The 27870-nt window shown below is 30.5% G+C and overlaps 1 protein-coding gene across 1 annotated transcript; it reads left to right on the top strand.

The window, feature by feature from the left end:
• The first annotated feature begins 15751 nt into the window (after positions 1-15751).
• On the top strand, positions 15752-16950 carry LOC111917714 (lignin-forming anionic peroxidase). The gene has a single exon (XM_023913381.3). The coding sequence runs from the start codon at positions 15757-15759 to the stop codon at positions 16720-16722; it is 966 nt and encodes a 321-aa protein (XP_023769149.1). The 5' UTR covers positions 15752-15756; the 3' UTR covers positions 16723-16950.
• The last annotated feature ends 10920 nt before the right edge of the window (positions 16951-27870 follow it).

Here is a 27870-nt window from a genome sequence, read left to right as displayed (position 1 = left end):
ATTTCAGAATTTCAAAAATGATTTGGACCGTATCTTTTAGATTTGTATCAAGTTTAATAAGGATCCGAGTGTCTTCTGGCTGATTTAGGCAAACTCGCTTCCATCGGAGGCCGAGTTTAAGTAACATGCCGAGTATTTGGTTGTGTTAGCCAAGTTTTACAACCCTGTATATAATACAATTTAAAGTTTTAACCTTATAAAAGACGTCACTATTATCATATGTTCTACATAATTATGGTAATATTTATGATACAAAACATTTTTTGTACTATTTAAGATAAAGAGTTGTCTCTATTATCATATGTTGTACATAATGATAAAATTTAAGATAGATAAAAAGATGTCTCTATTATCGTATTTTCTACATAAAGATAATATTTAATATAAACGTTTTAATTTAATATGAAATTATTATTTAATAGATAACATTAACGATTTATTTATTTTTAAAAATTATTTTTTTTTCTATTTTAATCATATAACTTTGTATATGCAAAACAACTTCAAATTCCAACCTTATCTCTTATAATATAGTTCAACATAATAACAATACTAAAATCATTTTTTATATTTTTTTATGAAATTATTATTTAATTGTTAATAACAATGATTTAGTTATTTTTAATATAAAATATTTTTTTATATCTCACGCAACGCGCGGGCATTCGCCTAGTATACTTCTAAAGCTTGCATTTTTTCTTGAACCACATTCATTTGAAACTTCCATGCATTTTTTCCTTTCACCACATTCCTTTGAAACTCTCATTACTTTTCAATTTCTTTCTAATAATTATTATAAGTTGGTTGTGTAATCATATATAAACTAAATTTCAATATTAAAAAATATATTTTCTTCTACTTATAAAGTTTGTTTTTAACTTTTAACATATTATACTTAATTTATTAGGTCTAATATTTTGTATGTAAACCATTATCATATAAAAACTACAACTTTTGATCAGTTTGTATAAAATACTTAAATTGTTAATTTAAATATAACCTTACAGGATCAACTTAAATATAAAATTTAGTTCAACTTAAACAACCCAAAGAATATTTAGTAAATAGTTAAAAGTGATAAATTATAGTGTCTTTCTAATAATGATTATAAATTGATTAATAAGGATAAATAAGTATCAAACCTAAAGTGTAATAAAAAATAAACTAAATTTCAATATTAAAATAATATTTTTACTTCTACTTATAAGGTTATGTCTTTAACTTTTAACATATTATACTTAATTTATTATATTTAATATGTTGTAAAGATAATAAATATAAATCCTAAAGTGTAATCATATATAAACTCAATTTCAATATGAAAAGAATATATTTTCTTCTACTTATAAAGTTATGTTTTTAACTTTTAACATATTATACTTAATTTATTAGGTCTAATATGTTGTTCTATTTAAACCATTATCATTTTAAAGCTACAACTTTTGAACAATTTGCATAAAATACTTAAATTGTTATTTAAATATAACCTTACAGGATCAACTTAAATATAAACTTTAGTTCAACTTAAACAACCTAAAGAATATTTTGCAAATAGTTAAAAGTGATAAATTGTACTGTCTATCTAATAATGATTACAAGTTGGTTAATAACGTTAAATGAATATCAAACCGAAAATGTAATCATAAATAAACTAAATTTCAATATTTAAATAATAATTTTACTTCTACTAATAAAGTTATGTCTTTAACTTTTAACATATTATACTTCATTTATTAGTTTTAATATGTTGGTGTATGTAAATCATTATCAGTTTAAAACTACAACTTTTGAACAGTTTAGACAAAGTACTAAAATTGTTTATTTAAATATAACGTTATAGGGTTAACTTCAATATAAATTTGAGTTTCATTTAAAAAACCAAAATAATATTTTCTGAATAGTTAAAAGCGATAAATTTTATGCAAAAACTAAATTTCAATATTAAAATAATATCTTTACTTTTTTTTTATAAAGTTATGTCTTTCACTTTTCACATATTATACTTTATTTATTAATTTTAAATTGTTGTTGTATGTAAACCATTATCATTTTAAAGCTACAACTTTTAAACAGTTTGGATAAAATAATTAAATTGTTAATTTAAATATCAAATTCCATGGTCAACTTAAATCATTATATCATCATTATCATTATCATTATCATACTATATTATAAAGGAATAATTTTTTTTCTTTCACCACATTAATTTGAAACTCTCAACTTTTCATATTTCCATATAATATACTTAATTTATTAACTTAAATATGTTTTTAGTTGTAAACATTATCATAAATGGAAGAATTTGTGACTTATCCATATGATATACTTAATTTGTTAACTTCAATATATAGTTAAATAAATAACCTACATTAATATATCAAATAAGTTTAAAATTTTAGTGAAAAATTTAAAACCTAAAGTAAAATATCAAATAATGTTTAAAAAAATTCAATATATATTTTTTAACATAGTTAAAAGGAAAACATTAAATATAATAATAATAAAAGAACCTAAATTGATGAATCGAATTAACTAAAATGTGTCTAAAAACTATATTCTAACAATATATTTTTAACTTATGACGCGCAACGTGCGAGAATTTTCTAGTCATTATCATTATATCATTTCATTATATACTTATAAAACTAGCATTTTTCCTTTCACCACATTCATTTGAAACTCCCATTCATTTTTTCTTTCACCACCTTCATTTGAAACTCCCATGACTTTTCAATTTCTTTATAATAATGATTATAAGTTGGTTAATAAGGTTAAATAAATATAAATCCTAAAGTGTAATCATATCTAAACTAAATCTCAGTATTAAAAGAATATATTATCTTCTACTTATAAAGTTATGTTTTTAATTTTTAACATATTATACTTATTTTATTAGGTCTAATATTTTGTTGTATGTAAACCATTATCATTTTAAAGCTACAACTTTCGAACAATTTTTATAAAATACTTAAATTGTTAATTTAAATATAACTTATAGGATCAACTTAAATATAAATTTTTGTTCAACTTCAACAACCTAAAAAATATTTGGTAAATAGTTAAACTTTTGAACAATTTGTATAAAATACTTAAATTGTTAATTTAAATATAACCTTATATGATCAACTCAAATAAAAATTTTAGTTCAACTTCAACAACCTAAAGAACATTTTGTAAATAGTTAAAAGTGATATATTGTAGTGTCTTTCTAATAATGATTATAAGTTGATTAATAAGGTTAAATAAGTATCAAGCCTAAAGCGTAATCATAAATTAAATATATTATATTTAATTTATTAGATTTAATATGTTATTGTACGTAAATTATTATCAATTTAAAGCTACAACTTTTGAATAGTTTGGTCAGAATACTTAAATTGTTAATTTAAATATAACATTAAAATGTCAACTTCAATATAAATTTCACTTCCACTTAAAAACCCAAAGAACATTTTGTGAATAGTTAAAAATGATAAATTGTACTGCTAAATGCAAAAACTAATTTGTAATATCAATGTAACTAAAAATTTTCCTAAAGATATTTTTACAATTGTTAAAAGTTTTCAAATAATTATCTTAAAATAACTTACAATATCAATAGTTAAAAATAACTCTATATAAATGATTATATTGTTACCTTTAAAATCAAAAAAAAAAAAATTGTTTGATGGTTTAAATAATTACAATGATAGAAATTAAAACGTTAAACAAATAAATTTTAAAAAATTAATTAATAATAACTACAACTATAAATAACATTAAACTATATATTATATTTTATTTTATTCATGAGTAACTCGCAGGTAGAGGTGATTCAAAAGATTGAGATTATGCAGTTTTAATAGATGTATATATTATCATATAATTCAAAATAGAGTAAATTACATGAATGGTACCTATGGTTTAGAGTAATTTGTGTGTTTGGTCCATGATTTTTTTTTTAAACTCGGAAGGTCCCTACTATTTGTTTTTGTTACACACTTGGTCCCTGTCTTACCTAAAAAGACTATTTTTCCGTTGATTTTCTAATTTATTTAAATAAACACACCCCAACCCCACCCATTCACCTTACCTTACCTACCCCACAATTTTTTTCGAATTTAAATAATAGTCTTTTTAGGTAAGACAGAGACCAAACGTTTAACAAAAACAAATTGTAGGGACAAAGAGCGTAACAAAAACAAATAATAGAGACCTTCTGAGTTAAAAAAATAAGTTAGGGACTAAGCATGCAAATCACCCCAAACCATATGGACCATTCATGTAATTTACTCTTCAAAATAAACAATACATTATATCTCCTTAATATACGAATTATTATATCAAATTTAATAATAACATTAATGTTATATTTAAAAAAAACATGTAAAGATTTCAGTTATATAGATGCTTCTGCGCAACACGCGGGCATTTGCCTAGTATATTTATAAAGCTTGCATTTTTTCTTGAACCACATTCATTTGAAACTCCCATACATTTTTTCCTTTCACCACATTTATTTGAAACTCCTATGACTTTTCAATTTCTTTTTAATAATTATTATAAGTTGGTTGTGTAATCATATATAAACTAAATAAATATATTAAAAAATATATTTTCTTCTACTTATAAAGTTTGTTTTTTAACTTTTAACATATTATACTTAAATTATTGGGTCTGATATGTTGTATGTAAACCATTATCATTTGAAAGCTACAACTTTTGATCAATTTGTATAAAAATACTTAAATTTTTAATTTAAATATAACCTTACAGGAACAACTTAAATATAAAATTTTGTTCAACTTATACAGCCCAAAGAATATTTGTGTAACACCCCGTTTATTTAAATAAATTAATAAATGTAAGTCCCAGACTAATTTGTGAAGAATTTAGAAGTTGGAGGTTAAAAGTGTAAAATCCGGATTAGTTTTGTAAGTATTTATGAAGACAAGGAGTAAATGGTAATTTATGGGACTTCATTTGAAGAGATTATGGAATATAGGGGGTTGTTTGGTAATTTTCGTACCTAAAATGTAAAGGATTTAATGTTAAGGGTTCATTTGGAAATAATTAGGTTGAATTTAAAAGAAAAGGGAAGGGGGAGGGACTGATATTGTTATTATGGCATAAGGTTTTAAGGGATCGGGTATATAAGTTATATGGGAACCCTAACCCTAGCTTGTTGTAGCAGCCGCCGGGTAGCACCCACTTCAGCCGACACCACCTGTTTCCTCCACCCTCCGGTCACTCATGGCCGCCGATCGACCGCCTTCTTCTCTTTCTCTTACTCCAGTCGCTATGTTAGAGCCTTCCGCCGCCCTATCGAGACTTATCGCCACCATCCTTTCTCCGCCAAGCCAGCCGCCATGCGTGAAGACTGTTGTTGTTCGCCGTTCCGACCAAGCAGGGCGCCTGTTGCCTCACCAATGAGCACCGCCGACCGCCACACTGTCGAGGAAGGTCGCCATTGCGATGTTGCTGCCGGAGAATCGCCGTTTCTGGGTTCCGACCATCGTTTGCCACCCATGGTGGATGAGTTGGGAAAGTTTCAGTCTCCGGATCGTGGTTACGTGTGGTTGCTGTTCGTTTGCTCGAATGAGGGACAAGAAAGACCACCGCCACCACCATTGGGTGGTGGCTAGCATCACAACCGCCGCTGTTGTTGCTTTTTAGTATTGTTGCCGCCACCGTGAGCCACCAAGGGAGGGTGGCTGGACCTTTGTGCAAATAGAATCTTGTAGGTGTGTGTGTTTTGTTGTAGAAGGTGTTAATGGCCGGAAAACGGAATAGATGCCCACCATGGCCGCCAACCATGGTGGTTGCCGCCTTGTACCACCGCCGACCACCATTAGGGTGGTTGTGTGTGTGTGTTAGTTAGTGTGTGTGTATAAAGCATTGTAATTGTAATTTCCAAAAGATTAATGAAAAGATATGGAAAACCACCACTATAAGGTGGTGGCCGCCACCTCGAACCGCCATTGACCACCACTACCCGAGGTGGTAGTGGGTGGTGCCCTGCTAGCAAACCCTAATGGGCTTAGAGATTGGTTTTGGGCCTATTGGGCCATGTTTGGGTGGAAAACCCTAATTATGAGTATTGGGCCACTTGTGGGCCATTGGGATTGGATTTTGAATTAAGCCCAAACTATTCCAGGCCATTTATGTAGTAGAGTAAAGGACTTAATGGACTAAGTCCTTAATGGGCCAATTGAGAAAATCCTAATATTTGAGAAATTATCAGGACACATACGAGAATTATTTAATAAGTAAATATTAAATAATAATCATTGGCAGAAATTAATCTAAGCAATAATGGACTTAATGGATTAAGTCCTTAATGGATTAAGTCCCTAGTGTGTTAAGTCCTTAGTGGGTTAAGTAAGAAACACTTAACCCTAGTTATCATTTGATGTGAAACCCTAATTTCACTTGGGCTTTGTGTTGGGCCATCCAAGAATAATCAAATGGACTAGAGTAATTAGTTGGGCTCTAGGGTAAGGCCCATATGAAGGATTGGGCCTAATTTGGAAAATTGGGCCATATATGGGCCATAGTTGGGCCTAGTTGGTTGTATGATATTGGTCCCTTAGAATGAGACATGTTGGATTGGACTGAACAATTGGGCCTTAATGGAAGTCCATGTAGAGGTTTGGGTCCAATCTGGAAAGTCGGGCCATATGTTGGGCTTTGATCCCTAGTTGACTTTGGGTCTATGAATTGGGCCTTGGGCTTGGGTAAGCCAAGCTAGGGGTAATGTAGTAATTATCCAAAGCATGTATTTTTAGTTATGTGTTAAAACCCAATTATTAATTGGGTGTTATTTGGTGTTGACAGTTTGGGAATCTGTCAGCCAGCAGCTGGGGTGGAGTCTGCGGGACTTCAGCAGTGTGGGATTGTGTCTACGGGACTTCAGCAGTGTGAGGTGAGTTTCCTTCCAGTAGGAACGGGTCTACGGCCAAAATGCCGGCCTGTTTAGTTAGCAGTAGTTCCGGACTTCAGTCTGATGCAATAGTTCAGTATGCTTGGTATCTTTGTGATACAGACATGGTATGAGTTATGTGTTTCGGACTATGGTCCGATGCAGTATACAGTATATGTGTTCATGTTATATGCTATGATTATGTTATACCATGTTTAGTTAGTTCCGGACCTCGGTCCGATGCAGTAGTTAGGGTGCTTGATGTCTTTGTGATTCAAGCATGTTTTGTGTTATGTGTTCCGGACTCTTTTCTGATGCAGTATGCAGTATATGTGTTTATGCTAGTTGACATGTTATGCTATGTTATATGATTCAGTGAGTTTTGGACTTCGGTCCGATGCAGTTAGTTCCGGACTTCGGTCCGATGCAGGGGACAAGGTCCCAGTTAGTTCCGGACTTTGGTCTGATGCAGTTAGTTCCGGACTTCAGTCCGATGCAGTTTCCGGACTTCGGTCCGATGCAAAGGGCAAGGCCTTAGTCAGTTTCCGGACTGTGGTCTGATGCAGTGGGCAAGGCCCAATATTTGTCTATATGTTATTGTATGGTATGTGGTAGTTTGGGGGAGCTCACTAAGCTTCGTGCTTACAGTTTCAGTTTTGGTTTCAGGTACTCATATTTCAAAAGAGGAGCTCGGGAAGATTGCAGTGCACACACCATTTGTTCAGCCTGGGATGTTTATACTCTGATTTACTTGACAGTTGTTATGATATTTTGAGATACATTGCTTATGATTTTTATATGAGGTTTATCGACTATGGTTTTTATTATTAAATTAAACGAAATTTTCAGACTGTGTTTTTGGGATGTTTCAATTTGGTAAATAGTTAAAAGTTATAAATTCTAGTGTTTTTCTAATAATGACTATAAAATGGTTAATAAGGATAAAGAAGTATCAAACCTAAAGTGTAATAAAAAAAATAAACTAAATTTTAATATAAAATAATATTTGTACTTCTACTTATAAAGTTATGTCTTTAACTTTTAACATATTATACTTAATTAATTTATTAGATTTAATATGTTGTAAAGATAATAAATATAAATCCTAAAGTGTAATCATATATAAACTAAATTTCAATATAAAAATAATATATTTTCTTCTACTTATAAAGTTATGTTTTTAACTTTTAACGTATTTTACTTATTTATTAGGTCAAATATGTTGTTGTATGTAAACCATTATCATTTTAAAGCTACAACTTTTGAACAATTTATATAGAATACTTAAATTGTTAAGCATACATACTTATAAAGCTAGCATTTTTTTCTTGAATTTCATACATTTGAAACCCCCTTTTTTTAACTTCCTTTCACCACATTCATTTGAAACTCCCATGACTTTTCAATTTCTTTACAATAATATTATAAATAAGTTAAATAATGTTCTATAAATAAGAAAGGGTGTTTTATTACAATGTCTTCATCCCATATCGATGGTGAGAGTAAACAAGAGAATGTTTCCTCTTCTATAAATAGGAAATGTTGTGAAATGTTTCAAAGGGACCAAAGCATGAGAACTTCCTCATGCCTACCTTTGTAGGATTTTGAATGTATTATTTGGTGAGATTGTCTATATTAGCAAGTGTCCAGTTAACTTTTAGAATTCCAAAAATGGTTTTGAACTGAATTTTTTAAGGTTTAAACCGTGTTTCAGTTAGAAAAAAATTTATGTAGTTGGGTATATTGAGTTGAACCGGAGCTGGATCAATTTAGACCGATAAATGAATCATTTTCCTTTCACAACAAACATTTGAAACTCCCATGATTTTTCAAATTATTTCTAATAATATTATAAATAAGTTACATAATTTTATATAAATATAAAAGGCATCTACCTAAACCTAAAATTATAACTGTTTGAAAAATCACTTTGATTCAAAAGCACGAAATATATACAAACCGGGTTTCACTAGAAAAAAAATATGTAGTTTGGTATATTTAGTTGAATCGTTATGAGTTTGATCTATTTGGACCATAAAAGAAGCATTTTTCTTTCATTACATACATTTGAAACTCCCATGATTTTTCAAATTGTTTCCAATGATATTTTAAAAAAGTTACATAATGTTATATAAATATAAAAAAACATCTACCTAAAAATAAAATTATAATTGTTTGAAAATTCGATTTGATCAAAAGCACGAAATATATACACAGATTATATTTTATAAATGAATTCATTTTATAATGAACTTTTGAATCTTGAAAATACATATAAACAAGCTTTCTATATTAAGTAACTAACTGAATTTATGATTTTAGAATTGAACAAAAAGTTATTCAATAAGAACTTACTTTTTTGGATAGCAACTTACGAGATTATAGAAAAATGGAACTATTGAACAATAAAGAAAGGGTAAACAAGAGAAATGGCGGTTTACTAAATAAGTTGAATAATGTTTTATTAACAAGAAAGTGTGTTTTATTACAATGTCTTCATCCCACATCGATGGTCAGAGTAAACAAGAAAACGTTTCATCTTCTATAAATAGAAAAGGTTGTGAAATGTTTCAAAGGGACCAAACCATGAGAACTTCCTTATGCCTACCATTTTAGGATGTTGAGGGTATTCTTTGGTGAGATTGTCTTTATTGGAAATTGTCCATTTAAGTTTTAGAATCCCGAAAATGGTTTTGAACAAGATTTTTTAGGTTTAAACAGAGTTTCAGTTGAAAAACCGTTATGTAGTTTGGTATATTGAGTTGAATCGATCTGCGTTTGATCAATTTGGACCGATAAAGGAAGCATTTTCCTTTCAGCACATACATTTGAAACTCCCATGATTTTTCAAATTGTTTCTAATAATATTATAAATAAGTTACCTAAACATAAAATTATAATTGTTTGAAAAATAAATTTGATTCAAAAACACAAAATATATACAAATCGGGTTTCAATAGAAAAAACGTTATGTGGTTTGGTATATTCAGCTGAATCGGTCCGAGTTTGATCAATTTGGACCGATAAATGAAGCATTTTCCTTCCACTACATACATTTGAAATTCTCATGATTATTCAAATTGTTTATAATAATATTATAAGTTACGTAATGTTATATAAATATAAAAAAAACTACCTAAACATAAAATTATAATTGTTTGAAAAATCACTTTGATTCAAAAGCACGAAATATATATTCGATTATATTTTATAAATGAATTCATTTTATAATGACATTTTGAATCATGAAAATACATGTACACACACTTTCTATATTAAGTACCTAACTGAATTTATGATTTTAGGATTTAACAAAAAGTTATTCAATAAAAACTTGATTTTTTATAGCAACTTACGAGATTACTGAAAAATGGAACTATTGAACGATAAATTTTCTGGATAACATTTTAATTTTATTATTTAATATTTTATTTAACAAAATGAAATTATTGGAAAATAAAGAAATGAGTTTAATTAAAATGTCTTCATCCCACATTGATCGTGAGAATAAACAAGAGAATGTATTCTCCTCTATAAATAGGAAAGATTGTGAAATATTTTAAAGGGACTAAGGCATGAGATCTTCCTTGCATCTAACTTTGTAGGACGTTGAGTGTATTTTTTGGTGAGATTGTCTTTGTCGACAAGTGACCAATTAAATTTCAGAATTTCGAAAATGATTTTTGGATCATATCTTTTAGATTTGGGTCGAATTTAATAAGGATCCGAATGTCTTTGTAACGACCGAAAAATTCCAACCAATTTAAACTTTTCAAAAACAACCCGATTTCATTAAATTATTACAAAAAGGTTTTCAATACAATTTATTTAGAGTATTCCCAGAATCACATCACAACATAAACATGAGGAGCGGTACGATCACGCCTTCGCCTTGCCACGGTCACCTAAAGAACCTGAAAAACATTAAACCACAACTGTAAGCCCGAAAGCTTAGTGAGATATCCCCAAAATACCAACTACATATACCATACACGCATAACATGCCATATCATATCCAATCACAGAACAGCCATGCACTTCGGGTCTACTGTGTGACTGGTCCGCCGCACCGGCCAACAGTCCACCTGGTCCACCCTCCGAGTCTAGCCATATACATCGGGTCTGCAGTGTGATTGGTCCGCCCGCACTGGGCCTTCAATCCACCTGGTCCACTCTCTGAGTCTACAGTATGACTGGTCCACCCGCACCGGGCCTTCAGTCGGCCTGGTCCACTCTCCGAGCCTCGGCACGTCTGGTCCGCCCTCTTAGGGTCTACAGCCTATCCGGACCGCTCGTTGGGCCTTCGGGACAACCGGTCCGCCATGGGTATCTTGGCCTACAACACAAAGCAGGACCCGCCTCAACCCAACTCCAGTCCAAACAACCATGTGCACATAAACATACAATCATATAACAATTCACAGTCAACAAGCCGATCAAACAGATCACATAGCATATCATCATCCTAACCAGGATACCGACCTAACCGGTCACTAGCATAGCATCACCCTACATATCAGGATACCGACCTCAACCAGGTCTCTAACATACACCATCCTAGCTACCAGGATGCAAACATATCAAAGCAATAACATAACAACAATACCCGAATCTCAATCCGATAAAGGGCCGGCCTTGGTGCCTGAGACCCTGTTGATATAGTGAGGATAACTCACCTCGCACTGCCGAAACTCTGAACTGAAGAAGCAGATTCTCGAATCACCGACTCACCGAAAATCCCGAACTAGCCAACATAGCACAAATAAACATTAGGCCAAGCACAATACTCTTCTAAGGGTAAATTAACCATTTTACCCCTAACTCAATCCGGCCCAACACTAGGTAAGCTCCTAAGCCCACCAATGGCCCAAAGTCTAAAAGTCCAAAACAAAGCCCATTATTGGCCCAATTTACTAAATTGGGCCCACCTCACGGCCTAAACTCATGATCCATAACAACCAATGGTCCCAAAATACTCTAACCATAATGTCCAGTCACGACCCAAAATCCAGCAGCCCAAATAACAACCCAATCCCTAAGGCCAAAAAATGAAAAGCCCAACAGAGGGAGTACGCTGGGCGTACCCTCCTTGGTACGCTGGGCGTACACGCTGATTCGCAACAGGGGATCAGGGCACTGACTCGCTAAGCGGGGCGTACTCACTAGTTACGTGGGGGGTAACTTCGCTACTCATTAAGTCCCCATAACTTCTTAATGGCTTAAGCTCTTAAGCCCAAACATCAGATCCCTAGGCCAAACATGCCTAAGATTCATAAAGTCTCAAACTTTATCACTTGGGACGTCCATAAAGCTCTTAATCCAAGGTCTTAATACATTAAGACCCACATATCTCACACATGGAACAACCACAGCCCTTGGAACCTCATTTTTCTCACTCAAGACCTCTCCAAAGGTCTGAAAGGACAAATAATCTTGACCAACTCAAAACATGCATCAAAATGAGGACTTTTGGGACAAGAATGGTGTCAAAGCTTCACAACACATAGATCTACACAATATGAATGTCAAGCAAGAAGCTTTATACCTCAAATAGGCTCCAAAGGATGATGTCTTCCCAGATCTATAAGCTCCAGCCGTTTCTCTCCTTCCTTGACAAATTCTCCTTTCTTCCTTTATGCTCTCCTTTGCTAATCCAAGCTTTCGAAGACCAAACACACCCAATCAAGGAGGTTGGACGGCTATCTTAGGGTTTCTGAGGTTAAGGGAGAGCTTATGGGGGCTAGGGTATGCACCAACATGTTCCTTATATAGTGGCTGACCCTAAATTTAGGGTTTTAGAACTTTGAGAGTACGCTGGGCGTACTCAACCTTGCACCCGCTTCACTTACCCAATTATGTTGGGCGTAATCCCAGCTTACATTGGGCGTACTCGGCGAGTCCCCAAACTTCATACTTGGCCCTCATTAATCCACTTTTCCCACATGATGATCAAAATACCACTTCTCTTAAATCCCGGGGACTCACAATTAGGTACTATTAGGAACGGGGCGTTACAGTCTTCTGGCTGAGTTAGGCAAACTCGCTTCCATTGGAGGTCGAGTTTAAGTAACATGCCGAGTATTTGGTTGTGTTAGCCAAGTTTTACAACCATGTATGTAATACAATTTAAAGTTTTAACCTTATAAAAGGCGTCACTATTATCATATGTTCTACATAATTATGGTAATATTTATGATAAAAAAAACATTTTTTTTACTATTTAAGATAAAAAGTTGTCTCTATTATCATATGTTGTACACAATGATAAAATTTAAGATAGATAAAAAGATGTCATTGTTATCGTATTTTATACATAATGATAATATTTAATATAAACGTTTTAATTTAATATGAAATTATTATTTAATAGATAACAATAACGATTTATTTATTTTTAAAAAAATTTTCTATTTTATTCATATAACTTTATATATGCAAAACAACTTCAAGTTCCAACCTTATCTCTTATATTATAATTCAACATAATAACAATACTAAAAATCATTTTTTATATTTTTTATGAAATTATTGTTTAATTGTTAATAACAACGATTTATATCATTATCATCATTTCATTATCATACATACTTATAAAGCTAGCTTTTTTCTTGAATCTTATGCATTTGAAACCCCCATTTTTTTAACTTTCTCAAACCACAATCATTTGAAACCCCTTTTTTTAACTAATGCAACTCAAAAGTTTTCTTAATTATGATTTAAAACTCAAAAGTTTTATAACTTTTATTATGTTTAATTAGCATTTAGTGAAAAGTTTACTATAAAAAGGTCAATCTTTTGTGTCTTTTGTGTTATATAAAATCTTACATGTAAGAATGATGTAATCACATCAATGTTTTGCTTGGAATATCTTTCAACCAAAACAAATGAAGCTTTTCTATTCTTTCTTTACATTCAGTTTCTCATTTAATCGTTATATGTGATTTGTATGTATTACTCAATCTTGAATGTGACTCTCCAAACATCAATGTTTTGCTTGGAATATCTTTCCGATTCTTCTTTTTCAAGAAAAATATTTTGATTGCAGGTTAGTGAAGAATTGTCATCAAGTTTCTATGGTTGAATGGTGTTAAATGAAGAAAGAAGATTCAGAAAACGGATATAGGTTTTTTTGTTTGATCAAAGTTGATGAGTATTAGTTTTTTCTTTTGATTTAAATATATGTTTATGTAATATCTATATTTATTTATTCAACCACCCAATGCTCTTATTTATTTGATTATAGTTTTTCTATTCTGATTATGTTTATTTTCTATTATTTATTTGTTGGGTTATTCTACACAACATATTTAAAAAACAATATTTAAAAGATAACATAACTTTTAACATTTGATATGTAATTATGATAGACTTATCATGATATATTCTTCATATGAAAGTAATTTATCCACATTACTATAACAAGAATTACATATGACATTTACGAATATATATATATATATATATATATATATATATATATATATATATATATATATGATTTGTTTAACATGTATATGCACCTATGTATGTTATAAATTTATAATTAAATATCTTTATGTTTAATAATTGAAGAGATTAAAATGATGCATCAAAACCAATTATTTAGACGGATATAATAATAATAATAATAATAATAAATACACATTTCCAAGTACCATATTCATTTGAAACTCAGACTACAACTCAAGAGTTTTCTAATTTATGTATATTTATTAGTTACAACTCAAGAGTTTTTAACTTATGATTATTAATTAGTAATCACTAATAACGTTTTATTTCCATTCTTTTATAAGGTTGTAAAGTTTTGCTCATTAAAAACATTAATGTATTTGAAGAGAATTGTGATTTAAATATGAAAAGTTAATATGAATGTTATAATAGATGTTTTAGTGTTTTTATGTTATTAAAAGTTATAGTGTTTATTTTTTATATTTTTTATTATTCGTTGTATATATATCATTTTTAATACAAATGTTATAATAGATGTTTTTCTATTTTTATGTTTTTAAAAATTACAGTTCATATTTTTGTTCATACGTTTTGTTACCCGTTATATTATCATTCAATTGATATATAATTTACATAATTTTAAACGGTTTATAAAATTATCAAATAGTTGTATATATCACAATGACTTAAAAATTAAGCTATAATGTTTAATAAAACTAATATGATAACTATATGTTTGCTTTACTACTAACATTTTGTTTTAAAATAGAAATATTGAATAATAATTTGGTAAAAGTTATTATTTTAACTATATAATTATATTCTCGCGCAACGCGCGGGGATTCGCCTAGTTAGATATACTAGACAACTAATTTCAAATTTTAAATTAATATTTTCTAATTATATGTTAAATTTGAAGTAATAATAATTTTAAAATTTTGATATATCTCTTAATTAATAATTTATTTAAAATGACTTATTTAAAATAATTGATTAATAATTATAAATTTTTATTATAATTCCTGCCGGTTATAAACTAGTTTTATTATAAAAAGATGTTCATGAGCTCAACAAAATTAACCAAGCAAATATGGACAATGGAAACGTCAAAGAGGCTCTCGTTGACATCAATTATAATATAGATGCATGGTGTTATATTTACAACCCATATGCATTCAAATACTTCAACCTGGTAGTTATTTAAATGCCGATTATAACTAAGCACGTTCATGAACAAAAATAAATATATGCATCCACTATAAGGTGAACAAGTCAAGATCTGCTCACTGCTCTCTATGCATCTATCGTTTAGCAAACAAACACAAGTTACGCGGTTTAGCACAACACTATAAATCTCTGCGACATCCCTTTTATTTCAATTCATCTCTCAATCTCATTTTTCATCAATGGCTCCCCGACATATTTCTACAACCATCTTCTTTCTACTCTTTCTCTCAGTTACTAATAATACACCCTGCAATGCACAGTTGTCTTCTAACTTCTATAAAGCTACATGTCCCAATGCACTCAGTACAATCAGAACCACCATCAGGACAGCCATCTCTCGCGAACGTCGCATGGCAGCTTCCCTCCTTCGCCTCCATTTCCATGACTGCTTCGTTCAGGGTTGCGACGCATCAATCTTGTTGGAGGATGGGCCTTCGATAGTAGGAGAAAGGAATGCGTTGCCTAATAAGGGTTCTGTAAGAGGTTACGAAGTGATAGACGCTGCCAAGTCAAAGGTTGAGAAACTATGTCCCGGAGTTGTATCTTGTGCAGACATACTCACGGTGGCTGCCCGTGATGCGTCAGAAATGGTTGGTGGTCCGTCGTGGTCGGTTAAGCTCGGAAGAAGAGATTCCACCACCGCTAGCCGTGTTCTAGCGGAGACCAGTCTTCCTAGCTTTAAAGCTCCTCTTGATTCACTTATCTCCACCTTCAAAGATAACGGACTTAGCGCCAGGGATATGGTTGCTTTATCAGGAGCTCATACAATTGGACAAGCTCAATGCTTCTTGTTTCGTGACAGAATATACAGCAATGGATCAGATATTGATGCCGGATTTGCTAGCACACGTAGACGTGGTTGCCCTGTAAATGATGGAAACGGAAATCTTGCACCACTAGATTTGGTGACACCGAATTCGTTTGATTACAACTACTTCAAGAATCTGATACAAAAGAAGGGTCTTCTTGAATCAGATCAGGTCCTTTACAGTGGTGGGTCCACAGACAGCATTGTTTCGGAATATAGCAACAATCCTTCCAAGTTCAAGTCGGATTTTGCAGCAGCAATGGTGAAGATGAGTGAGATCAGGCCATTAACGGGTGAAGCAGGAGTGATAAGGAGGATTTGTGGTGCTCTTTCTTAGTGCCTTGCTACTGTTCGTCATATCGGGAGAGAATTGATTTGCGTTCCATTTTTTGATTTCTAGCAAATTGTACTTGTCATCACATCTTTTTTTGTTTATATTTTATTCACTATAGTGTAAAATCTTGTAAACCTACTTTCGAATATTCTGGAGGGGTAACCAGCCGGTAATTAATATTTAATTTTTTATCACCACGTTGAAGGAGATTTTTAGTTATTAAAATGTTACACGATCAATGCAAATGAAAACCTTAAAGTCTCGAATACTTGTTTTCAATTGTCGATACAAACAACAAATATTGGAAATTCGATCTTTCGACCACAAATTCTAAGGATAATCAATCGGCAATGTTGAATAAATCATTGGCAATTTGTTCGTGATATATGTGAGGTTTTTTTAGAAGAAAGAGAAAGATAAATTGTATAAAATTCAATATGTTTTAAACAATTCATTTTGATATTGTATTATTAGTTAAATTATACAAAAATAAGTATTTTTAAAAAATGATTTTGATACTGTGTTATTCATTGTTACAATTTACTAACTGAGTTTATAATATTTTGCAATGTTGATCATTTGATCGGTAAAACAAGTTATCCGTTAACGTGACATGTTGGCGTATCAGTTTTTGGTGACATAATACTATTTGATACCGTGGCGCGGATATAATATGATGTTGTGTCCAAATTGAAAAAAATATGGCGCATAAAACAATAAATTCACTTTTTTCAAGTTTGACATTGAGTTTTTTTTTGTTTGACACTTCATTTTCTTTGTTCCATATTAAACATCATTGTTTTTAATTTCATTCAATATTGACCATTTCCATTTTTAAACCATATATATTTTTTTACATTTGAAATTGTATAAATATATTTTTTACATTTTAAAATCATTTTTTTTTGTATAAATACAAGCTTTCTATATTTAAAATGTAATCTTATGTATAAATATATACTATTATTTATATTATAATCATATTTTTTATTAAATACAAAATTTTAAAACGATTCTAGAGGTGCGGAGAGAACACTCAAATAATTAAGTTAATGTGATCTTAGAAATACGAGGATTTAGGGGTTGCCTTCCTAGTGTGGTTCAAAAGGACATTGCCCCCAGCTAGTTCCAAGGGTCTCGCTAACATCCCAACTGTCGTGTTGGTTCCCAACAGTCACAACTTCCCCGCCTCTAAATAACCTAAAATAACTACCTTTTGTTGTATATATTCATAATTTTTGTTTCTTTAAGATACACTTCTCATTTCCTTAACGCTACTCTACAAAAAAAATAATCTCAAAGAACATCAAACAAAGCATGGTATTATGTGTTTTAGCATTTAAGATATTACATGAAATTCAAATAAAGTTTTCTTGTATTAATACCAAATATTTATCATGTTACTCCATGCAATATGATCGAAATTACAGATTTTGAAAAAAAAAATTCACACACGATACTTGAAATAGCCAAGTTATAGTTAATATTCGCAAACCTTTTCCAACATAAAATAATAATAAAATAAGGGAAATCCAATAATTTTCACAAGATATAAAGTGTGAGGTTACATAATATAATAATAATAATAATAATAATAATAATAATACGGAAAATTCACATGACAAATGTTGCATGAAATATGAATTTTAGGTTAAATATTATAATTTATCATAGAAATTGAATAACTTCCAACTACATATAATAAACAGCCTAACCAACTTACAACTAAACAAAAATGTAACAATGAAAAATGTAACTTTACATCTAACTATATGGTTGATTTAATTACCAATTGCTCAACTAGCAATTAACAAGTTTCTTATTAACCATTAATTATCAAGGTCTCAATTACAAAATATATTGAAATTAATACATTTTTATGTATACATACATATTTTTATTACATTTAACCGTATATAAATACATAGTTTTTATATTTAAATATATTTTCATGTATTTATTTATATTTAAACCGTATTTTTACATTAAAATCAAATATTTATGTCTAACAATATATATTTTATATTCAAATTGCATATTTAATGAAAAATACAATTATAATATAAATAATACATAATATTACATTTTAAATATAAAAACATGTATTGATATAACAAGTGTTGGTTTTAAAAGTAAAAAATATATTTATATTGTTTCAAATATAAAAAAATATATATATTTATATGGTTTTAAATGGAAATAGTAAACATTAAACGAAATTAGAAGACATGATGTTCCACTTAGAAAAAATGGAGTGTGAAAATTGAAAAAAAAATGAAAATTTAGAATTAAAATTGAAAAAAGTAAAAACTAGAGTGTCTTTTATATCATTTTTTTCAATTTTGACACGTCATAATATCACGTTAGCGCCAAATAACGAATTAGATCGCATAAACGTATGAATAAGTTGAACGGTTAAGTTGTCAACATTGCAAAAAATTTAAAAAATTAATGACTAGATTATTAATAAAATATCATATTGTCAAAATTGTTATTTTTTTTTTTTTTTTGAAAACATGAACTTTGTACAATTTACTAAAAATAATATACTGATTTTCTTATAGTACTTTAAAGATTTAAACAAAATATTAAAGATTTTTTTTAAGAAATGGTCGTGAATTCATAGCTATAATTTGCCAAAATAGCTATTAAGCCACGGAATAGTAAATAGTTAATGAATTACAAAATAGCTATAGCCTATATGGGTTAAGAAATAGGCTTGATGGGCCAATGAGTAGTCACCCATACATAAGTAATTTTTTTATTCATTTTTTATTTATTTTACCTTATATGTTTTTGTAAAATATTTCTCAACCAATACTTCCCTTTATATTGCATTCATTTCAATGTAAGTATGATCTTTGTAGATTTCTTACGCAAATAAAAAACAAACAAACACCGTTTCGGACGGACAAAATATATGATTTTTTTAAAAATTAAAAAAACACACACACACAATTCCGTAAGTCCAACCTATGAAATTTCTAACTTTGTAGACCATGTGCAAAATTCTCTGCCAATTTATTATTATTTTTATCATACTCGAAGATTAAAACTACAATTTTTTTTTTTTTTTTTTGTGAAATTATCTTTATAGTTTCGTAACACTTTTTTTTTTTTGCATTTTTGTAGGTAAAACCTATATGTTTTTTTTTCTTTTTTATAAAACGACGTGGTTTTGGTGATTTCATATGTATATTGCCAACTTCTTTGGTAGAACCTACGAAATTGGTGGTTATTTTCAAATATGCTTAATTGTTGCTTAATAACCTAAATAGAGGTAGTTTAAAAAATGATTTAGACTATGTTTCACATTAGTTGTTAGTGAAAACTTAGCAAAGCTTGTAGCTAAGAAGTTAGGCCTTGTTCGGCAGCATAAATATGTTAGCTTATTTTAAATTAGCCTTTGGTATGACCACGAAAGCATCTTATAACCTAGTTTTTTGCAAGCTAAATAATAATTATCTTAAATGAAAATTTCTGAATCTCATAATATATTCGTAATATTATAATGGCCGAATCTCGTGATGTGATTCTGGATGGTATAATGACTAAAACTTGGTATTCAATCGACTTACAAGATGACATAAATGATTATTAATGTTTAATCAAATTATCTATATAGTATAAAAAGTTAAAAACACATGGATGTTCATGTTTAAGATAATTATTTATTTTTTACCATGTTAAAAGAGGATATCAATTTAATATGATTTAAAATAATTATTTATTTTTTATCACGTTAATTTAACTTTTTACTAACAATAAAATGAGCATCAACGGATACCCAACCAAATTTCACGAAATCATTCTGGAAACAAAAACCAAAGGTTTTTGGAACGTTATCGAAATTGATCACGATGGTTGTTTTGATTTGAGAACCAATCATACACCCCAATAAAAATTGATTCTTATTACAGTTATTTATTTTTAAGGTTTTAAATTGATTGTAAGTTTAACATTTTGAAGAAACCCACATACTCTTCTTTGGTATGCCTAAAGGTTTTCCTTTAAGTTTATAAAGAAAAAGCTAGGGTAAATGGCACAAAAAACATTATTTTTACACAGAAATTCGATTTTGACACCGTGTTATTTTTTGTGTCAATTTTGACATTGTGTTTTCCAATTCGTTACAATTCTGACCACTTGACCGGTTAACCATGTTACATGTTGACGTGGCATGATGACGTGTCAGTTTTGATGACGTGACATACTGACATGATATGCTGACGTGTCAATATTGATTTTTTTTCCACAAAAAACACTAAGTTTTCACTTTTTTTCGAATTTGACACTAAGTTTAATTTTTTATTTCAATTTTGACACTATGTTTTTTTTGTTCCAATCGAACATCATTTATCAAATTTTGTTCAATTTTGTCTATTTTCCATTTGAAACCGTATAAATATATTTTTTTTATTACATTTTAAACCGTATAAACATATTTTTTTCGTTTAAAAACCACATTTTTATTTAAACTAATTGTGAAACCCGTATATTATACGGGTTAATTAAAACATAATGTTAAATAAGAGCGATTAAATGAGAAGTTTATTTGAGTTTGAAATATAAAATAAGTGAAAATTATGAAAAAAAAAACATGCAAAAAATAAATTAATTAAAATTATGTGTTTAATTGTTAGACCCGTGTACTAAATGAGTTATTATAATAAAATGTTAAATACAATGGTTTAAAGTGTAAATTTATTTGAAATTGAAATTGAAATTTCAAATTTCAAATTTCAAATTAATAGTTATTATAGTTGGTTTAATTTATGGAAACTAAATTAATGATATAGTGGAAATGAATATTGATGTAATTGACAAGTGGAAAATAAATATATTTCAAAATTATAACAAAATGACATGTGGCAAATTAAATGAGAGAATGACAAGTGGCAATAACATTTTCATTTATTAGGGTAGATACAAGGTGTTTTTTTTTTTCTTACATTCAAAGCATTAGTTATATCATGAGAATCAAACTAACCATAAGCTTCTAATAAGAAGTAAAAATTTGATGGGTTGCAAACTTGATATCCAAATTTTGATCAACTACACGCCTATAAACCTTCAAACACATTTTAAAGTTGCATATTAATATAAAATACAATTTTTATATAGCTAATACATATTTATACATAAAAATATGGTTTGAGTGTAAAAAAATGTATTTATACAAAACTATGGTTTTTAAATGAAAAAAAAAAACATATTTATACGGTTTAAATGTATTAAAAAAATATTTATACGGTTTCAAATAGAAAATTGTCAACATTGAACAAAATTGGAAAAAATGATGTTCGATTTGGAACAAAAAAACATAGTGTCAAAGTTGAAAGAAAAAATTAAACGTAGTGTCAAAATCGAAAAAAAATAAAAACTTAGTGTTTTTTGTGAGAAAAAAATTCAATTTTGACACGTCAGCATATCATGTCAGCATGCCACGTCATCAAAACTGACACGTCAGCATGCAACCTGGTTAACCGGTTAAGTGGTCAGAATTGTAACAAATTGAAAAACACAGTGTCAAAATTGACACAAAAAAAACACAATATCAAAATCGAATTTCTGTGTAAAAAGAGTGTTTTTTATGTCATTTATCCAAAAAGCTATTGAGTTTGTTCCCTTCATCTATGGGATGGGACAATACTTGATAGAATTGTTTTTAGGCTTGGGTTTTCTACTTATACCACATGAGAGTTGAGTTGGAAATGAATAGAATAAGAAAATTTATAAAAAAAAGATTGAGGACAAGGCTTTCCACCAACACCTTTTTAACTTTTTACCAAAAAACAAACAATTAAGGTGACTAAAGTCATATTCGTTGAAAATTTACAACTTCAAATTACAATTAGTGATAGGTATCGGTAATTTACTGACTCGATAACCTTATGTGTGCCAAATTATGGAATATGTGGAATATGAAAGTGCACTTACATTGTTGTGTCTATGGTGGCTAAAATATAATAGAAATTACTATATTACAATAACTCGGGTACTTCAAAAACACTAGATACGTCAACATTACCACACCGTTTATTCTCACATAATGTACGTTTAATATAATGAGAATACTTCACAATTAGAGACGAGTATGAACGTGCATGTATACATAATGAGAATACCTCACAATTAGGGAGGAGGGAGTCGTTCCCATTGAACCTACCGAACCCACTGAACCCACTGCCACATCAACTTTTCTCTTTGATTTTTCTTCATCTTTCCGAACCCACAACACACGGAAATCCTATCTTTCTCAACCCACTCAATTAAAAAATATATATACAAAATAATCAAGGTAAAATCTTAATTTGCAATAGAGTTACCGTCGGTACCACTCCCTCTTCGGTGGGTTGTTTAATTGGTTTCACGAACCCACTTTATCCTCTCTCTCTACTTTCTCTCTCACATTTTCTCTTGTACCATATGTTTTAAGACTTGTACCTTAGTTGTTTAATATTTTTTTTAATTGAGTGGGTTGAGTGGGTTGAAAAAGATAGGATTTCCGTGTGTTGTGGGTTCGGAAAGATGAAGAAAAATCAAAGAGAAAAGCTGATGTGGCAGTGGGTTCAGTAGGAACGACTCCCTCCTCCCTTAGAGATGAAAGTATGAACGTGTCTTGAGATTTGAGAAGAGTTGTTAACAAAATGAGTTAGTGAGATTACAAAGATAGTTGCTTTTACAATTTTAGAGAGCCTCTTGTGTAGGGGTGTCAAATCTATCAACCATGTTATGCTTTTATCTAACATGACATCAACATGTATGTAACATAAATACGACACGACAGGATGTCATGTTATATTTAACTAACACAAAAATAGATCTGACAATTCGTGTATTCGTGTCATGAAAACGTGTCAGCCACGAATTTGACACGATACGATTACGCGATGAGAAATAAACTTTAAGATGTATTTGTGTCGTGTATTCGTGTCGTGTCGTGTCTCTCTCAGATTCGTGTCTTCGTGTCTGAAATTGTCAGGTCTACACAAAAACATCTCAATTGGAAAACGACTAATACAACAAAGACAACATAAAAATAATCATTAGTTTATTTAACTCATATTTATTCATACAAAACCTGACAAACATATGTTAAAAACGTATCAATTTTGTATCGAATTTTGAACATTAACACGACGAAACACAATGTCGTATTTTTTGCACTAGACATGAACACAAATTGGAATTTCAGTTTCATCATAATTTTGTTTCATGTCGTATCATCAAATGACACCCCCTACTTTCGAATGGTGTGATAAAAGCAATACATCTACACTTATTGATACGAGAGGGGAAAAAGGTAATTTTAGCCTAAAAATGGTCATCAATGGCTACAAAATAACAGAAAAACAAAATAGTATTGGACGGGATTTTTAACCCGGTTTCATAATGGATATTTTAACCGAATTTTCTTAAACTGGTTTCAACGATGATAATTTCAAATTGTGGATCGTATAAATCCAAACTCAGATCGAATTAATCCGGTTCTTTCCATACCCGGGTTCAAGAACCTACACAAGATATTTCAGTTGAACCTGTTTTTTTCTTTCCATGTTCACATCTATTACAGGGTATAGATTAACAACGACCCAACACAGTATTTTAGTTGGGTCAATTCATTACAAAAGAAGTCATGTCTCAATCCTCGAAATGTTGCACTAATGGACTCGATTGAATCGGTCCATGTGGTCTAGTATTCATCTATGGTTATGAAAATCTAAGTAAAACTTTTCCTCTATAAAATAGAATCCAAACTTTACATTAATGGAACTTTCTATGTTTTGTGATCAATTCTTTGCTCAATAAGAACAAATCATTTGCGTTTACCTATATTTTTTATGTAAACAAATTTCTATAGTAAAACATACGTCCAATATCAAAAAATCTATTGTAAAAATATATGTACTGTAAAACATATTGATGTTCAATGTAACTAACAATAAATCTTACCAGCTTCTTTTGACCAACTTAGGAAGTCATAAATACCCGCAATAAACAACACAAAATTCCTTATCAAACTTAGAAAGTCATAAATTTTAAACATTCACTCATAACTAACAAGTCTTAAAACATAAACACATTCGTCAAATAATCCACAAGTCATCATTACCCTCTTCCTTAAATTCAACTTTCTTCACCAAATTCACTTGAATACTTTTCCTCTTCTTTGATGCTAAACTTTCACCTTCATCTTCAAGTGCCCCACTAACTCTAATTGCTCTCTTACCATTATTATCATCATCATCATTATCATTTCGATTAGCTATCTATTCATCATTAGAAGACACATTCTCAAAAATGAAACGATCATCTTCCTCTTCTTTTAGTGACTTTTTCTTCAAAAACTTATGATTCAACTTTTTATTGTACATAATGTACATCATACTATTCATTTTTTGGTTCTCAAACGGTTTCTTCTCTTTGTGTGCACTTGATTAAATCTATTCCGATTACATTCACAAACCAAATGCAGAGCACGTAAGACCCAAAAATTTGTTGCAAAAAGTATGAGTTATGGCACTTCATCTCCAAAATTATCCCACCATGTAACTATATAAAATAACAAAAAATAAACAAAGTAGTAAATAATATATCTTTTATATAAAATTATTAATGTTTAGTATTTAGCAGGTGAACGTGTCAAGTATAATGTCAAAGATGATCTACATCGAAACAATCCATGTTTAGGCCGAATGGTATGGGGACATTTTGACGCGTGAAACTGAGCTGGCAAGGGGTGTTCACGCATGAACACCGCCCCATCTAGGGTGAGTGTGATGCGGAGTGGTACTGGTTACGGAGACTTACGCTCAATGTAATTGGTTATTCGTTTTTTTGATTGTTTATTCCCATTTATTGACCGTTAACATTTATTAAAAAAACAAAAACTTTTCTTTTTAAAATTAAAACTTCACCTATATATACAAACACAATACACATCAACTATTTTACAACAACTAGAAAAAAACAGTCAACAATAACAATATGAATAATTTTTTGGGTGTCATTTCTTCTATCCGATGATGATGAGTTGATTATGCTTACATTGTTGTCTACGGCACACGACTTTGTATGTTAGGAAGGCGAAAGTTCAAATGCCGAGAAGAAACGAAGAAAGTCGATCAACCGGGATCGTATCGCGGCGAACGAACTTTTGGTACGTGATTACTTTAGCCCTGATAGTTTATACGACCTATCGAAATTTGAGGATCGTTTTCGTATCAGTAGAAATTTATTTGTACGTATAACTACAGATTTGGAAAACAATTATGAGTTTTCCAATTGAGATGGGATGCTAGAGGTAAAGGTGGTTTTACTACGTTTCAAAAATGCACAACAGCTCTTAGACAATTGTTGTATGGCATAGCCGCAGACGCTTCAGATGAATATTTGAAAATGTCTGCGAGAACCGGTCGAGAATGCACATATCTTTTTTGCGAGTATGTTATAGAGCTTTACGGTGACATATACTTGCGAAATTTGACTAGAAGTGATATCGAACAGTTATATGTCGCACAATGGGTGAGCAAAAACCGAACCGATAAAAGAAAAACCGAAAAAACCGCAATAAACCGCAACCGAAAAACCGAAACCGACGCAAAAACCGATGGTGCGGATTTTCTTTTTTTGAAAAACCGAATTTATTGGTGCGGTGCGATTTTTATTCAGAAACTGGACCACCAAAACCGGACCGCACCGCAAGTTTATTAACAATAAAATAAATCACTAATTTATATTATAAAATTATACATATTATTTAAAAAATTAATAAATTATAATTCATACATATATTATATATTGAACTTAAAGGTAATTAATAATTAAGTATTAGGTTTAATATGTGTTTGTGACTTAATGATTATGTGTAAAGTGTAAACACTATATGGGCTACAACTTGCAAGTTTGTAACTTCTAAGCACAAATTGAATAAAAAAAATGAGCTTGTGAATATGGGTTGCAAATGAAGTGATCAAGTAAACAAAATAAAAAAACTCAAATTTACAGCTTCTAAATGTGAGGAAACGAAATGACACCATGTCATACAATTATAAATGTTCACATGAACACCACAGTTAAAAAAATCATGTCGGTGAACATAAAAAACCACACCACATGTTTGACTCGGTTTAAAACCGACACCGAACCCATACAAATCGAAACCGCACTAAAAAACCGCAAAACCGAACCTTTGAAAAAACGCACCCAACGGTTTCTAGAATTCAAAAACCGCACCTTGCGGTTTGCGGTTCGGGTTAGCCCTAAAACCGCACCAAACCGCACCATGCTCACCCCTATCGCACATCAGGCTAAACATGGGTTTCTAAGAATGCTAGGTAGCGTTGATTGTACACATTGAGTGTGGGAAAATTGTCCCAATGCATGGCGAGGGCAATCCACTCGAGGTGATCATGGTGTGCCTACTGTTATATTAGAAGCAATTGTTTCACAAGACCTCTGGTTTTTGCATGCATTTTTTGGTATGACAAGGTCAAACAACGACATGAATGTGCTTGGAGCATCTTTGTTATTTAACGACATTTTGTAGGGTAAAGCACCAAACATGTCACACGTTGTAATGGACATGAATACAATTATGGATATTACCTTGGTGATGTGATATATCAAGAGTACGTTGCATTTGTCAAATCATACACATATCCGACTGATGAAAAGCGAAAATTGTTCAAGTTAGCACAGGAATCTGCAAGGAAGGATGTGGAGCGGGCATTCGGAGTCCTCAAACAAAAGTGACACATAATCAAACATCCAGCACGAGCATGGGATAGGGAAAATTGATGAAGGTGATGAAAGCGTGTGTTATTTACATAACATGATAATAGAAGAAGAGGGTAGGGCTATTTGTACATATACTGTGAACGATATGTTCAATCCACCTACAGTAATACAAGTCGGCAGCCTTGCATACTTTACAAGGCTTTTGAAAATACAAAACAGTGAAACACATCACAATCTACATCAAGATTTGACTAAGCACATATGGCAACGAAACTTCGAAGACAACAACGACGACGAGGAGGATGAGGATGTGGACAATGAGAACGAGGCGGTCGGTGAGGACAACGGTGACGACGAGTAGTATTTTTTTATTTCATTGTTTTATTAATGTGTTTTTTATTAGTAAAA

Source organism: Lactuca sativa, chromosome 4, assembly GCF_002870075.4.
Source record: "Lactuca sativa cultivar Salinas chromosome 4, Lsat_Salinas_v11, whole genome shotgun sequence".
Taxonomy (NCBI): domain Eukaryota; kingdom Viridiplantae; phylum Streptophyta; class Magnoliopsida; order Asterales; family Asteraceae; genus Lactuca; species Lactuca sativa.
This window is presented reverse-complemented; position numbering and strand designations above follow the sequence as displayed.